Source organism: Pelmatolapia mariae, linkage group LG22, assembly GCF_036321145.2.
Source record: "Pelmatolapia mariae isolate MD_Pm_ZW linkage group LG22, Pm_UMD_F_2, whole genome shotgun sequence".
NCBI classification, from domain to species: Eukaryota; Metazoa; Chordata; class Actinopteri; order Cichliformes; family Cichlidae; genus Pelmatolapia; species Pelmatolapia mariae.
The window spans coordinates 16,924,771-16,940,791 of record NC_086245.2 but is presented as its reverse complement, the minus strand read 5'-3'; the positions used below and the strand labels follow the sequence as shown (position 1 = coordinate 16,940,791).

The window sequence follows — 16,021 nt, the reverse complement described above, 5'->3', positions numbered from 1 at the left end:
CATTCCTTTTGGGAATCACTACAGCAAGTGATAAATTGAATCATATATCCCAGCTGATTTCTAGCCTCATGTTTCTATTCTTGGATTATTGGATTCCAAAAATAAAAACATGGAGCTGAAACCGAACATAACAGTATTTCTTTAAATTAGCTGGCTATCTAAATAAAGTGTGGAATATGTCTTTTTATGTGTGTGTCTGAGCTTTTTTCAAACTTAGCCAGCATTTTTTCTCCTCATACTTCAGCAGCGGCTCTAAACCTTTAAGCAGCCTTGTTTTGAGACTACTGGGAGGAAGAAAAAAGGCCCTCAGAGCAACTGTGGACAAACAAGCTGGCAGATGAGAACGGATTTAAAATGCTTCATAATAGAGGCCGGCATTACCTTGGGTCTGACGGTGCGATCCCAGACAGACAAGCTTGCCTACTTTCTGCCACTGGGACGCTGACAGAAAATAAACTGGGTCACATTCTGTCCCTCTTCTTGCTGAACTGCTTGTCCAGGGCAGGGCTGCAGCACTGACATCTGATTCAAAAGGACTCTTTGAAAAAGGACACAATAGCCAGAAAGGGTTGGACTTTCTTGTTTTTGTGTGTATCTTCAACATCTGGCATAAGGATTTGTACAGAATGACCTCTATCCTGAAATTCTTCACCAAAATGTTTTTCAGGATTATTTTAACCAGATAAAACGAGTAAAGATAGATTTACTGAATTAGATAGAAAAGAGAGACCTAAAATAGCTTGGTATGTGCAACCTGACAATGAGGGAAGTGTAATGGACAAAGATCCCAGTAAATTTCCACTCAGATTTAGAGTAAGTGATGCTTTTCACCACTGAAAAGTAATCAGTATAACATACAGGGCCTGCCAATGTGCAGCAAAGAACTTTATTTCGGTTAAAAAGTGACATTTATCCCAGAAAAACAAAAACTCATGTGGTCCCTGCAGGCTGTGTTTCTATTTATCCTGCTGCTTCTTCACACTAACGTGAATCTTATTCTGCAGCATTCATTCAGTTTAATTGGGAAATGAGAAAATGGCTTAGAGAAACAATGAGTGGAAGAAAACTGGGCCAAAGCACTCGATGGATGATGGACAGCTTGTATCTCTCTGGGTCACTGGGCAGGTGCAGCAAACTTACTGTTACAACATCTAAGAGATTAATTTATTATATCATTGGTATCTTTCAGCAGGTTTTCAGGCACTGCACTCAGCCCACATGCTCAAAACATTCAAATTTGCACTTAATAGTACATCAAACACATTTTCCCAATATACTTCCATTCTAAGTTCGTGTATGCATTTATAACAGATGTCACCAGTTTGATTATAGCTTTAAATTGGTCTCATGGTATACACAGCAGTAAAAAAAATAATTCTTTCAGTAATTTGATTAAACATGTGAAAGATCACAGTCCCATATTTCCCACAGTAAGTAAATGTATTTTAAAGCACCTTTCAAAATACAAACTGTGACGTGCTTTATATCAGATAAAACCAACAAAATAAAAAACAATACCATGAGTGAAATGAAACGAGGGATTCAGAGAGAAGAAAAAACGCCACCCGAATGCCAGTTTATAATGACGAGTCTTTAGCTGCTTTGCAGGGCTGGACTGGGACAAAAAATTGGCTTTTGACTAGACACCGGCCCATATTATAGGAAAAGCCATAAAGCCTTTGAATAAACTAACCTTAGGAGTAACCTTATGAATAAAATAAAGTTCACTATCAGTAACATCATAGCACCCACCCAGCTGAATAGAAACTCCGTCATGCTAGCTAGTACGCAGTACGAGTTATTGTAACTGACTGGAAAAAGTTGGCACAACGAAAATAAACTCCACCTAAACTTGGTTTATATCTGACCCAGATAGACTGCAGGTCATAACTTCTCACCTGAAGTTCAGTTCACCTGACACTCGGACCGGCGAGTTAATTCGGCGTTGGTGTTGTGCGCATGCGCCGCGTCTGCGCAGAAACATTGGGTAGGATTAGAGCCCTCTTGCTCGCTGATGCTCACCATGCAGAGTGCTAGAGGTCAAAACCAGACCTGTGAATTGAATTCTGATTTTAATGGGGAGCCTTGATCAGCAGAGAAAGTCTCACTTTGAAAGGCATCTTTATTAATCTGCTGCATTCAAGGCTCGAACCAGAGCCAGTTTTTATTAAACCCTGCCTGCTGGGAATGTAAGGTATGTGTGGGGGTTAACAGTTTTTTTTTATTCTGATCAATGATAAAAACATATATGGTGATGTTAAAGTTTAAAAACACTTAGTTGGTCCATGCACATTTCCATTGTTTTAAGAAAGATTTGGAAACTTTGTTAAAATCTCATTTTTAAATGTGCCGTTTTCTAAAAATAGGTTCATGTCTATGGGAGATAAACCCAGTGTGCTCAGAGCCTTAAGATCACATCACATGGTCATCCTCAGATTGCTTTCTCTGCTCCTCAGGCAAACTTTCCTTTATTCTGTCATGTGTAAGGCCCTCCTGTCTATCTGCCATTGCTCTGAATTGTTCATGTTTCCCTGAGTGGTTCTCTCTCTCTCAGATGAAATCCTGAGAGCAGGCTTCTCCTTTTTAATACAACTGATGCAACTGCTACAATTTAGGGCACCAACAAAAAAAAAAAAAAGGCCCGAGTCAGCCTCAGTCTGACGTGCATCAGCAGTTAAACATGAAAGGATTAATCAGCTTTATCCACCCACGCTACCAAACTGCCCTTCAGCAAGGCATCCGCTACAGCAGAGTATTTTGTGGCCGCGCCGTGACCTCTGTAGAAGTAAAAAGCTACACAAACTCCACAGCCTCATGGATTGGTTAACACCAGTTATGCGTTTCAGTGACTGGAGGGAGCTCTGCTACATGTGAATTCACAGCATAGAAGACTTGTCCAACATACTGATGTTACACAAGCGCTGAGAAAAGATGCTGCTCATCACCAACACTTGTTCATGCCGGTTAAGATCTCCAGATCAGTTACATAAAAGATTAAATAGACAATATTAATCTGAGGCTTTTAAAGAGTGACTGACAAACAGGAGGCTAAATTTATTAAGTCTGCATTTAGAGAAGGGGTTTATATTAAAAATTAAGTCAGCTAGATTTACAAGAGACCCTGCACCACTTTGTTTTTGGTTCTAGCAAGCATACAGTTGACGATCCAGAGGACATCAACTGTATGTGTAACAAATGTAGCCAACACCTTTTAAAGCCTTTAATGCCTGTGACTGAAGTGTCCTTACTCAATTACAGTCACAGTGCAGCACACGGTCATCCCGAAGCTTTATGTAAGTGAGGGGGAAACAAAATAAAATGGCATAATTTTGACTAAATGTGATAAATGGTCAGATCCTGATGGTTTATGAGGCGACAATCCTATGAAGAAAGATCTCTAAACAGCTTCCTGTAACCGTCTACACAGGACAGAAAAGGTTACAGCAATCAAAAATGAAAAGACAGCAGCTTCTTTCTGTTAACACCAACTTTATTTATAACAACAGATCTACTGAGCAGGCTGCTGCTGTTCCGGCATGCTCCTGATGATGTCAGAATCGCCTGAAGAGGGGAAGAGGAGCAGAGTCAGTGGATTTGAACTGCCACATACACAAAGACGCACACTTATACTGCCTGAAGAAATGCTGCATGTCTTTAAATACCCCACACAAATAAAACAATAATGACATTGTGAGGATAAATGTTGCCACTGGAAGATCTCTATATAAACTGACTGTAAAGTGCTGGCAGTTCAACTAAAAGCTCTGACTAGCATTCATCTAGCAAACCACTAGTCCTGAGTGGGACTAGTGACAGCATCTGCCTCTAACAGGCTCAAGAGAGAGGGGGGAAAAGTAGTCAATCTACTCCCCAGGGAAGTCCACCATATCAGTGTCAGATCTGTCATTTTTGAGATATTTACTGTCATTTTAAAGCTTGTTTTGAATGTGATGCTGATTCATGGATTCTGGTCATTTGTTCCAGTGGCTTTTCAAACAAAGAGCAGGCTGCTAAAACAAAGACCTAAAAACAATCATTCCTCCTGGCTACTCTCCATCTTATGTGTTAACAAGTACTAGAGTGACAGCATTTAACTAAGATAGTTACATCTGGAAAGTTTAATACCTCCCAGAGAACTAAAATATTGTTTTAGCAGAAATTCTTTTAGATTTATGTTTGTGAACTCGCCACCCACAAATCAGTTTAACTTGCAGGCAGTGATGCACACCAGCTGGTGCCTCAAACATCCCACTGGGCTTTTTTAACACTTTCTCCCACAGTGTATATAACATCTAATTCCTGTGGAGGTGAAGAAGTAGTTCAGTGAAGATGGGTTAAAAACAAAAATGAGTACTCACCAGGGTCGATGATAGCCAGTGTGCACACCCTGTAGTATTTGCCGCAGGCTGTGCCCAACTCGATGTTGTTTCCACTGTAGTGGTGGACACCAGTCTTGGCCAGCATAGCATAGTATTCAATCTCAGATTTCCTGGACAGGTAATAAAGGTAAATGTGAGCCAAATGCACATGCGGTCAAATACTGCGAAAAAGGGTAAAGCTGACGCAAGACAATTTAAAATATACAGAAACAAGTGCAGTTAAGTCTTACAGCCATAGATCCTTGGTTATAACACTTGATTATACTGACTGCAGAGACGTTTCTGCATATTGTTTTTTGAGTTAACCAATTTATAATCAACATTTAGATGAAATTTATTAAAATTGTAATCAATACCTTAGCATCTTCTACAAATCAATATTGGAGACAATTAGTGTACAATAAATAGCAGAGATCCCAAACTTTTCTGAATTATGAGGGGCATTTGCTAGCTGTATCACATGAGTATGATTACATCAAACATGTAACTGTCCTTACCCTACTCAAAATTAAGTTTACACATGTATACTTTTGTGCCTCTGCACTAAAAGAAAGCGCAACAAGTACAAATTTCCAACCTGCACAGAAATTACAAGGATGGGACCAACTATCTGATAGACCCCCTGCCCCAGGCCTGCAGCATCTTTTCAAATTCTTAACTCCCTATTTAGTGGTGAGTCGAACAAAATGACATCACAGAAGTAAATTCTGGGGACCTTGGCATCCGAGCGACATATGTTAAACCAAACACACACAAAAGGAGAACGTATCACCACCTTCGCAGGGAGATAATAGATATGAAAATCCAAAGAATGTATCATTTGGGATGGGATGTATAATTTCTAAATAACCTCTGCATGTGTGACGGTGTTTGTGTAAAATTTTGTTCAGAGTGGCCCTGGAGACAGGGTACATACAGACATATATACATACACTATGATCACTGCAGTAAGATTTAGAGAGAGAGTTGATAATTGGTCATTTACTTTGCAGGTACACAGATTCTTACTATGAAAAATTAGTTTAGCTATTTATGTTTTTGCTCATTATTACACAATCTTTGAACACTTAGCCTGAATAATACTGATGTGAAACAACAAAAAATGGAAATACCCACTGGTGAATGTCGTCTTATTCACTAGCACATATGTAGCATCTCAATAAGGCAATACCAATTTATGTTTGCATCAGTGCTCCCCTATTAATTAACCTCACTTAAATTTGATTTCTAAAAAAAATAATTCCCTTTATTGTTAAACTTCTCATAATTCTTCGAAGCACACTGAATCCCTTTCAATTCCTTAGCTAAAATAGTGTGTAGAAAAATATGTTTAGGAAAGTCTTAATATACCTGAGAGCTGGGCAATTGTTGGCCAGGATAACCAGCTTGGCTTTTCCCTGACGGATCATCTTCTGGGACTGTTTGTAGCCCAGGACGTATTTTCCGCTCTTCATCACCAGCTGGAGACGGGAGTTGATGGACTCCATAGACTTTTTCTGAGCACAGACACACACATATATCAAAATCTGACAACTATAATAGGACACATAAAAAGCCCATACATTTAAACTTGTTTTAACTTTATATTAAAGGGGGAAGGGTCCACGTTGTTGTCGTCATTTTCTGTTAGATTTTATGAATTAGCATTAGCTCTACTGCCAGTACAGTTAAACATGAACTAAACGGGCGGCCACTAATAAACACTGTCATAACAATCAAGTATTTTATAAGATTTAAAGCAGCAATAAATCAACACTAAGTGACATGACACTGAGTAGAAATATCAAGTTTTAAGCGGAGTACTACGGCGCTAGCTAGCAGGCCCCGGCAGTTACACGTCTCCACGTGAAGCCTAGCCGTGCAGTAGCGCGTGCATTCCGGCCTCGCTCACCGTCTTCTTTGCGGCCACCATGTTTGCGGTTTAGTCCGGACCGGCCAACCTGCGGGCAGAAGGAGGATAGCAGAGGACTCTCGTTAAAGAGTGGGTCACAGCAAAATGTGAAAATGTGGCGAAAATCATGTTTATTTTATAAATAAAACTCGGAGCTCGTCTTACTGTGAGTTAACTCCAATATGGCCTCGGAGAGAAAGGAAGTCCCATGGTGCACTGCGCTCGTATCACTTCGGCGAGCATGCGCAGAACAGGACTGGGCAGGCGGCTAAGGGTAGTTTTCTGATACTTCTGCAGTGAGATATTTAGTGCACAACGCGTCTATTTGAAACATTTTACTTAGCCTTTTGCTAAAAAAAATAATTAATTAAACAATACGTTACAGCCAAACTTAAGTAAACCTGTGGTGTTTTACATTTAAAAAAATGTATTATGGTAGTCTTTAGTATGCCTAAATATTAAAAGCAATACATAAATGGATTCATACAACTAAATGTCATTTGTATAATATAATAAATAATAACTCAGAAGATTAACTATTTTTAATCAGTGTTAAAAAATGGTGTGTTGTTTAAAGATTGTACTTTCCCACTTCCGAACGGTTGTGCTTTTATTTTGAAATCCAGTGCAGCGTTCTAACCGAGTCCTCTTCACCCAGTGTCCTACTTTTAATGTAATTAGGCTGCTTTAAGTTGATTTTAGTATCAAATCAATCATCGATTATTAGTTTGATTTGTTATGAATATTTTCTATACTTCTGATAATCAAATGGTGAATGGAATCTTTTTAACTCCGTAATTTGCCTCGAGTTCATTGAGTTCAGTGCCATCTTCATGTTTAAAAACTAAATGCTGACATTGCTCCCCCAACTCTGGAATAGTTTGCCACACCTCATAAGAACGTCAACAATTTAAAAAATTTAATCAGCTCTTAAGACCAACATATTTTCAGCTGCTTTTGGTCAAGTCTGAGGTCCCGCGTGGATTGGTCACACAAATGTTTTTATATATATATATATATATATATATATATATATATATATATATATATATATATATATGTTTTTGTTGTTATTTTTTTAAATTATCCATTTTATTATGTTGTCTGTTTATGTAAATGTAATTATACAATTAGGCTCTTGAGACCTGAATTACAGATGTGTGCGCCTGTTAAGCATTTTGGGTCAACGCCTGTCTGCTATATAATTAAAATGATCTTGACTTAAATTCTAATATTACAGTTAAGCAAGCTAATTAATATAAAAAATGACAAACTTAAGGCTAAATTAAATATTTTGTAAGCTATTCTCTACCAGCATTAGGGCTATTTACTATTGTTATTATTTACTATTGATGTTTGCTCAGTGGCACGTCGGCAGTAGAGCTATTTGTTGGTGTGGCGAGAGCATCGCGCTTCACTTTCCCTGCCCCAAGAGGTGGCCTTTGCGCTCTGACTGAATAATGTATTTTCGCCCCTGAGCCAGCTTCAGGGAAACAGCCTAAGTTACAGTACACAACAAAAGCCAACATTTCACCTGCGTGCCCAATTGGAGACCTGCAACCACAACACAACAACCTGAAGCCGTTTACTGCAGGAAATGTGCGTAATTACGCACGGGACTGAAGGAATTTAGCGACCAGACGGTGCGTTTAGGCTGTCCTCCGAGGGTTTCTCATTTTACAGAGGCGATATATATGCACGACGTCATCAGTGCAGGCACAGTCAGTCCTCACCTCTCAACTTTGAGCTCACAGTCCTCTGTGTGCACAGGGCAGGATGGGATGCTCCACCAGTACCCAAACTTCAGCGGTAGATACGACTCGACCAAGCGCTAAGCTCGAGGAGAGCAACGGAGCCAGCACTACAGGTGAGACAAAGAAAGAAAAAACAAAAAGAACAAAAAACATTTATACTTAAATAAAGTATATGATATGATATTAAATAGTAAAGTATATGATATTAAATAAAGGTAGTGAGATTTCTGAAAACATAAACATCTGTCCAGTGGGGAGATATGTGCCATTCACTGCAAATATATTGGAAGTGGACAAATTTGATATTGCTTTATTTTGTCACAGTACATATGTGAGAGTTTGACTGGAAACAAAGCTCTCATCCAAAAACACGACATCTTATAGTTAGAAAATAATTTTGCACAGTGTGATCATCATCTGTTTCTGAACTTACTTTCTATTGAATTCACATTTGTTATTCAAAAAGGGTTTGATTAACAAATTTATATGGTTATTTTCATTCAGTCAACACAATAAATAACCGTCTAACATGCTGGTAGGAATGTTGCATCATCCCTTTAATTATACTGAAGTGAGCACTGTTCTGATAAGGACTTGGTCTAAATGCAAATGTACAGCATCTGATGTCTTTATTTTTAATGAGGCAGAGCTCCACTGTGACAGGATGGGAAAGTTTATTGTCATTATTTAACGGTGGTTCCTGGCTCTGTCCTCTCTTAGAGAGAGACGGGGGCACGAAAGCAGATTTAGTGACAGTCTACAGTTTCATTAGGAAATGGAGAAGCCACTCTGGACGCTCCTTTGTTGTAGTAGGTCAGCGATGGCCCCGGCTGTGGTGCGTTTCAAGATACAAAAAAAATATGTTCATTTTTTTTAAGTGTCATTTTTTACAAAACTTTTGATGCATTTGAATGCTGGAAATGTGAGCGTGCAGTTCTGCAGGCTTAAGCATTGTTTGACACAAGTGAAAGAAAAACTGGTGAAAGATTCACTAAGTGAGACCACCTCTGAGCAAGTGTCTCTTTGCACTCATTACAGGCTGCTTACTGCCCTGAAAGCATGGAGACACATACACAGAAGTCAGTACGCTGGCTTTCATGGACTTAGCTGATAAACCACTGACCCTGTTAAAGTGACAAGGAGAAATTTGCTTAATAAGTATGTGAGTAAATTTCCCAGCAGCATGGAATTAAACAGGGATGTGCTCTGGAAATAGTGTCTTAGAGGTCACATGGAAATCCATCAGGATGTTTTCTTAAGTTTGCATGTGCCTGACTCGCTTCACTGAAAGTCACTTGTCACTCCCAACAGAGGAGGAGGAGGAAAAGTTTGTTGATTTAAAGACAAGTTATTTCAGTGCAGACAGACATGGGAAAAATGAACAGAGGATCTAGTCTAGAATTAGGCTTGATCAGTTTATCCATCTATATTCAGGATATATTTGTATTGTTACTTGTTACAGTTATTTGATATTATATTTTGCACTATCCTACTATATATTACTGTATACTTGTATTCTATTGTACATATTGTATATCTTATTCCTCTGCTCCTCTGTCTCTCTTGCTGCATTGAGGATGTGTATGACAAAAGAATTTCCCTCAGGATAAATAGAGTTCTTCTTATCTTATCTTATCTTATCTTATCTTATCTTATCTTATCTTATCTTATCTTATCTTATCTTATCTTATCTTTTACATACAATCTATGTGGGCTTTATTGGTGCCCTTAAATCAGCAGCCTTCATTCAACTTTTCCAATTATAACCCAAAATCACAAAGACGACATGTAGAATAATGTTTTCTGAAATTTTATGTTGTCGTCACTGCTCCTTTGTGACGCCTGTTTCAAGAAGTAATTTGCTTCTTCGCCACGCTCGAGGAGCTTTGAGAATATTAAACGTTGAGAGTTAAGACTTTTGTGATCCATGCAAATACCTGCAATGCAAATTCTTCCGAAAAAAGTCAACAGGGAAGTGATGCACCCTGTCACGCAGCAACCTGTTTATAGAGCTTGAACTGTGCTGTTTGAGTCTTTAAGTGTTTATTAACCTCAGTCCATAGAAACATTAACTTCCTGTCAGGCTCCTTTTATGTGTGAGCGTCGGTTCTTTGTGCTGTGTTTTGTTTTGGGGTTTTTTTTTGCTTTTTTTTACTTTAGCCCTGTGTTTTAGAAGCAGTGCATGGATTCTCAGCTCTTCTTGCTTCCATGTTTTGCATTCAAACCTCTTTGGCTACAAGTCATGCATTCAAACATTCACAGTCAAATATAAATAGAATTAGTTATCCACTGTTGCATGATGCTCATAAAATATTTGTGGCCTAATATGGGCTGGTCACAGATGAACTCTTCCCTCTGGTTTTGGATAAGTGACCTGTGATGCCATCATGGAGGGAAAACAAGCAAAAAATAAACTAAGGCAAAGGAAACACAATATTGATCCAACCAGAGTATCACTGAGGAATGCTTGTTCTTAGCAGATATGCTTCGTTTTTTAGATCTCTATATTACAACGTGTCCTCAAATGACTTCTTTTGAATTGGTAAATTAAACTTAACTCAAAGTCCACTGATTTCAGCGATCTGTGAGGTGAAACAGAAAGCTTTATAGAAAAATACTATGACTGTTTCACAGCATGGTGGCTCAGAATTTAGCACCGTCGCTTTACAGCGAGGGGGTCATGTGTTCAAATCCAGGTATGGTCCTTCTGTGCAGAGCTTGCATGTTTTCTCAAAGAGCTCCAGTCTCTCCCACCACTGAAAACATGCTGATTCTTAATTACAAGAGTTTCACTTTGTGGTAAAACAAAGGTTTAAAATTAATTTCAGCTAAAGGAGCAATGAAAATTATCCGCAGACCCACATGATCACCATTGGTAACCAAAAGTGAAAATGACCCTGATGTCAAACTGTGCTATACGAGGCTGTGGCTCACAGTCACTGCTCGGGACTTTCACTATTATTGTACATTTATGATATAAACAGAGTTTTTGTCAACATTGTATCATATTTTCACTAATATTGATAATATAAATAACTTATAATATGTCTGGCTTTAAGTGAAAGCCATTATTATTGTGTTTAAACTATATATCTACTGTAATCTATATTACAGCTGTAATCTATAAAACTAGCTGTTCATATTATTTAAATAAACAGCCTGAATGAATGTTTGCTCATGCTTTTTTCTGCTAACAGGAGCGGCCAATGAAAATGGGAACGTAGCTGAGGACAGTGAAACTATTCCGGACCAGACACCTGCTGAGGGAAGCGATGCCAAGCCTGGAGATGAGCCTGCCGTGACAGCCGCGTCTGCAGACACCACAGCTGCAACTCCACCAGCAGCAGAAGAGTCTCAGGACGCAGCCGGCAGCCCGCCTGATGAGACTTCAGCAGCAGCAGGAGACAGCACCGCTGAGGCAGCAGCAAGCTCCTCAGAGGCTGAAGCTCCTGCCCCAGAGCCAGGTAGGCGGGAGTCACAATGAGGTTAAATCTACTCACAAAAGGCCTTTTACTACATATATTCTTAGACTCTGTAATGTTTTAATGTTTTAGTTTGAATTCTTCTGCACATGACAACACCACTGTATCTTCAGTCTGAGCTTATAAACATGCACATTATAAATGCTCGTTGTAATTCATGCAAAGGTGAAAATTTATGGGAATCGCTGCTCACACCCTCGTGAAACGTATCGGGCAGACAAGGACAAGAACCTGTGTGTGTGTGCATAAGTTGGGTTGCTTAAAATGACACTTCAGAACATCTGGAGTGGAAGATTTTCTCTCTTGACACCTCTTGAACCGGTTACCACAGTAGTCGTATAATTAATGTGTCCAAACAAGGGATGGACAAAATGTACAACAGTAACCTGAGCGGTGCTATTCCACCTCAACGTGGGATGCCGCAGTACACAGGTACGTAATGTCCCTTCCGTTTTTAGTCCCTCCGCAACTGTAGTAACTACGCAGTATCCAACAACACACCTGCATGACTTTGGCCTCTAATGAACACACCGGGGTGGCCACAAGAATGCGTTTCCAGGTCACACCTATGATCAGTACCTATTAAAGGATCTGTCTGCATATTGCACAAGCTTAACTGATCAGGTTACATTTTCTTATGAATTCTTTTAATTACACGCTTTTGTGTAGTCGTTGATTAGACTACTTGTTGAAGTTTCACTGACTGAAACACACACAAAGTGTGATGTTGTTGAGGGTTTAGCTTGTAAAATTTAACTTTTTTTATATATCCTGGCAGCTGTCACTAAAGGGATTTGACATTTTGATAGAGGATAAAAAATAGCTGATAGCTTTTGTTTGGCCAAAAGCATTGAGGATATTTGTGTGATTTAAACTTGGAAATAAAGCATTTGTTGTGTTTGCTTTGCCTCCCAGCCCTCTGCTGTGAGCAGGACTCTCTAAATTAGAAATTTCTGCTGTAACTTCCAAGACAGCACCTCAGCAGGCTCTTCAGACCTGCATGCCTGTCCCCCAGCGATCATCTATACATGGAAGTGCTCTGTAGGAAGCTGCATGACAAGAGCAGCATTGCACTCACTGCTATCACGAAGTTACTTAGTGATGCAAATGACGAGCAGGCAGCAAATGATGATGAGGTCAACTTCATTTTCCTCTTTGTCTGATGCAAAGTGTTCATTGCAGTAAAGCGGGCCGGGCAGGGTGGCAGGTTAAACATCAAACACCAAACTTTTTAGAGGTTTTAGCTTCTATAAGACTCGATGCTGCTGTAGTAGGGGTAATTAAGTGAATGTTGCTTATTTATAAAAATGTATTCTTGTGTCTTCAGTCTAAGATCTGTGATGATTCTTGGAGTAATTTTTAGCCACAAAATAGAAGCATGAATGCCCATGTCTCAGAGCAATGCTGAAAAACTGGTTCATGCATGTGCTACTTTCAGGCTTGACTATTGGATTTCCTTTTCCTTATCAGGTTTTCCTAAAATTTCTCTGAAAAGCCTCCAGTTGATCCAAAATACTGCAGTGAGAGCGCTAACAGGGACTAGAAAGAGAGAGCATGTTTTTCCCATATTGACTTTTTTTCACTGGTTCCCTTTTTAATCCAGACTTGAATTTAAAATCTGTCTCCTCATGTGCAAAATCATGAATAATCAGGCCCCATCAAATGTTAAAGACCTCACTTTGCTCTCAGCCTGCTGGCTTACTTGTGTTTAATAGAGTTTCCTAGAGCTGTCAGGGTTTAGGAGACAGATAGTCGCTCTACTTTTAAAATTAATTTTAAAATTTCCCTTGTGATAAAGTTTATTCTTAGACTTACATTCATAGTCCTAGACTATAGTGATATTTTTACAATTCAGATTGTCTAAACACTCTGACAGTAACTGGAAAGAGAGACCATATTAGCTTCTCCAGAACCGACTCCTTCTCATCCAAAGCACTGAATGATTAGTCCCCATCATGTCTATAGACCTCATACAGCCATATTATCCCAACAGAGCACTTTGCTCTCAGACTGTAGGCTTCCTAGAGTTTCCAAAAGTGGAATAAAAATTCTACAAAAAATATTCATGAAGTAATGCTACCATAAAATCTTCATAGAAAAGCACAAGATGACTCACAGATTAACAGTTCACTGATTTAATCATTTAATAATTTTAGTTAGAAAATCATGATCTTCACCCCCTGTGCCATCCAACTTCACTCACTGAGTTCAAATATGGCCACAGCCCTGTGTAGAGATGCTGGATGGAGCATGTGTGTGCGTGTGTTGCCAACACTTTGTTGCTACTGTGGTATCATTAAGATGCAATCTGAGTCCACATAGAAACTAGAGCGTTCCAACACATACAGGGCTTCCACCAGCGACGAGCGATGTCGGGCCGGCTGAGCCTCCACGCCTCCATTTCACAGCCAGTGGAGAGAGAGGATCGAGTGTCACATAAGCAGAGCTGACAGAGCGGCTCGTCCACTTCTGACGCAGCTACAGGTTGTTTTTAAGGAACGACTTGCTGGAAATCTGCTATTCCAAGTTCTGCAAGGGGAAACTATAAGATAATATAAGTTTTAACACCTTCAGATTAAAAGGTGTTTGCATGGAGATTAATTTCCATTTCTGTCTGGGAGGGAGGCTTTAGTTCAAGTTCACGCAAAATCTGCACTTCAGACTACAACTGTACTTAGGGAGTGTGCTGTAACACAGTCGGATGTTTTGTTTGTCTGCATGCAAACATGCTAACACTTCAACTCGGTTCTGGTTATTGTGTTCATTATGCTGCAAGCTGGAAATCTGACAGGATTAGAGTGCTAAAACATTTGAAAGGGGGTGATTTATGTTCACAGTTTTTTCAGCTCTAAACTCTAAACTACAATAGCTTAGCACGTCTTAGTCTGCCGCAAGGTCATTTACTACATGTCTTCCTCCCAGTTTTCCTTTCTTCTTTCCACTGTCCAGTCAAAATATGGACTTTAAATAAATATATTTAAAAAATGTAATCATAAGGCAACCGAGAATGCTGGCAGCAAGTATCCCAACAGTCCATCGAGCTGTTTCACATTTCTGACTTGGTGAAAGAGACAAATACCTCAAACCTGGAAAGATACACTCATCCTTGTTCTTCTGCTTGAGCCCACCACACCTATCACAGGCCGAGAATTGGGACAGACTCTGGACAGGTGGCCAGTCTGTCATAGGGCTAATATACCTCACATAACATAACCTGATACCTTAAACAAACTGATCTAAAATGTGTGTGTGTGTGGTGCAGTAACACTGGGGACAAGTGGGGGAAAGTGTTTTCAGGAGAGTTTATTCCAGCTGTGTGGACAGAGGAGGACAGTAGTGTGTGGTCAGCACCTAAAGGCCAAAAAAGGAAGAACACAACTTAAATATGACGGCTTGTTCATGTCTTAATTTGCTGTCTTTCTAAACAGAAAAAGGGGAGGCCGGAGCGACTGACTCAGAGCCCAAAACAGACGAGACACCTGGTGAGCATCCCGGCAGCTTCCTCTTTATGTCACATGATCCACAAATTGGTATTTGAACCCTTCCAATATGCGTCCTCCTCTCTGCGTTTCTTTTCCAGCCCCCAGTGAGTGACGTGCAACATGACCGACTGCAGAGGAGTTTATCTGCACGCATGAGTGAAAGTATGTCCGTGTGTGTGTGTGTGAGAAAGAGAGAGAGAGAGAGACATCGTTTTGTTGCCAAGATCCAGACCCCGTGGAAACCTCTTTGAGTCCGGGTGCTCAGTCACCACTGTGCCTTCTTCCTCCTCCTGGATGTCTGCAGTCTCTCCTCTTAGACTGTGAATAGAGTTCAACAGCACTTAGGTTTGTTTATCTGTAACAGGTAGTAAACAGCTGAGAGAAGCTTAGATTACTATTTATTATCTGTAATGAAATAGCACCATAAACTGTATGTCCTTAACTTATTCTTGAAACCTAAGAGTTTGTTTCTGAACTGTTCTATAAGTCTGTGAAAACTAAAGCCAAAGTATATTAGATATTAGAAGATATTATATTTCTTTTTGGGGGGGCGGGGGGGTGAGGTGAGGGGTAGCTAGCTTTGATTTTATTATCATATTTAAAATAGGCGTAAATCTAAGAGGGTTTTTTTCCGGATGTGTCATGATTTTTAGTATTCCCAAAAATCTGTAATTAGTAATAAGCTGTTGAAAAATTAAAAAGATCACCTTAAAATAAAACCCAGTGCACAGATTCTCTGTGTTTTAATTTGATGCAGGATGAAAGCAAACATGTCACACTGTGATACAGCATTTTTTATTTTTTTAAATGAGTGAAATTATCAAACCAGAAGACAAGAGGAGGTTCAGATGATGTTTTTATTAGTTTTAGTTAGTATTGAAAACGATACAGTAAAGAAAATTACAAACAATCAAACAGTCTGGACTTTACATTTCTTATTCCACCTTCTATCACATGTAAATCTCTTTTTATGTCGTGTTTTTGGTGCCACTTAAAAATGTTTTCCACTTCCTCCATTGTCTATCATACTTAC

The 16,021-nt window shown here is 39.4% G+C and overlaps 2 protein-coding genes across 2 annotated transcripts; one reads left to right on the top strand and one right to left on the bottom strand.

Annotated features, from left to right (window-relative positions):
• Positions 1 to 3,469: 3,469 nt before the first annotated feature.
• Positions 3,470 to 6,518, bottom strand: rpl30 (ribosomal protein L30). Its single transcript, XM_065472046.1, has 5 exons — positions 6,436 to 6,518; positions 6,271 to 6,319; positions 5,730 to 5,875; positions 4,359 to 4,489; positions 3,470 to 3,561 (listed from the first exon to the last, which is right to left on the bottom strand). Exons 2-5 carry the CDS (start codon positions 6,289 to 6,291, stop codon positions 3,509 to 3,511), a joined length of 351 nt encoding a protein of 116 aa, XP_065328118.1. The 5' UTR covers positions 6,292 to 6,319; positions 6,436 to 6,518; the 3' UTR covers positions 3,470 to 3,508.
• A 1,304-nt stretch (positions 6,519 to 7,822) lies between these two features.
• On the top strand, positions 7,823 to 15,488 carry si:dkey-284p5.3 (uncharacterized protein LOC557830 homolog). The gene is made up of 4 exons (XM_065472044.1): positions 7,823 to 8,137; positions 11,222 to 11,488; positions 14,935 to 14,988; positions 15,087 to 15,488. The coding sequence occupies exons 1-4, from the start codon at positions 8,047 to 8,049 to the stop codon at positions 15,098 to 15,100; spliced, it is 426 nt and encodes a 141-aa protein (XP_065328116.1). The 5' UTR covers positions 7,823 to 8,046; the 3' UTR covers positions 15,101 to 15,488.
• Positions 15,489 to 16,021: the final 533 nt, after the last annotated feature.

Coding starts and splice junctions, on each gene's coding strand:
- rpl30 (XM_065472046.1), bottom strand. CDS start 6,291: ATGGTGGCCGCAAAGAAGACG. Junction 4,490..5,729: donor AACAATTGCCCAGCTCTCAG/GTATATTAAGAC, acceptor TTACCTGTCCAG/GAAATCTGAGATTGAATACT. Junction 3,562..4,358: donor ACTGGCTATCATCGACCCTG/GTGAGTACTCAT, acceptor TCCCCTCTTCAG/GCGATTCTGACATCATCAGG.
- si:dkey-284p5.3 (XM_065472044.1), top strand. CDS start 8,047: ATGGGATGCTCCACCAGTACCCAAACTTCAGCGGTAGATACGACTCGA. Junction 8,138..11,221: donor CAACGGAGCCAGCACTACAG/GTGAGACAAAGA, acceptor TTCTGCTAACAG/GAGCGGCCAATGAAAATGGG. Junction 11,489..14,934: donor AGCTCCTGCCCCAGAGCCAG/GTAGGCGGGAGT, acceptor CTTTCTAAACAG/AAAAAGGGGAGGCCGGAGCG.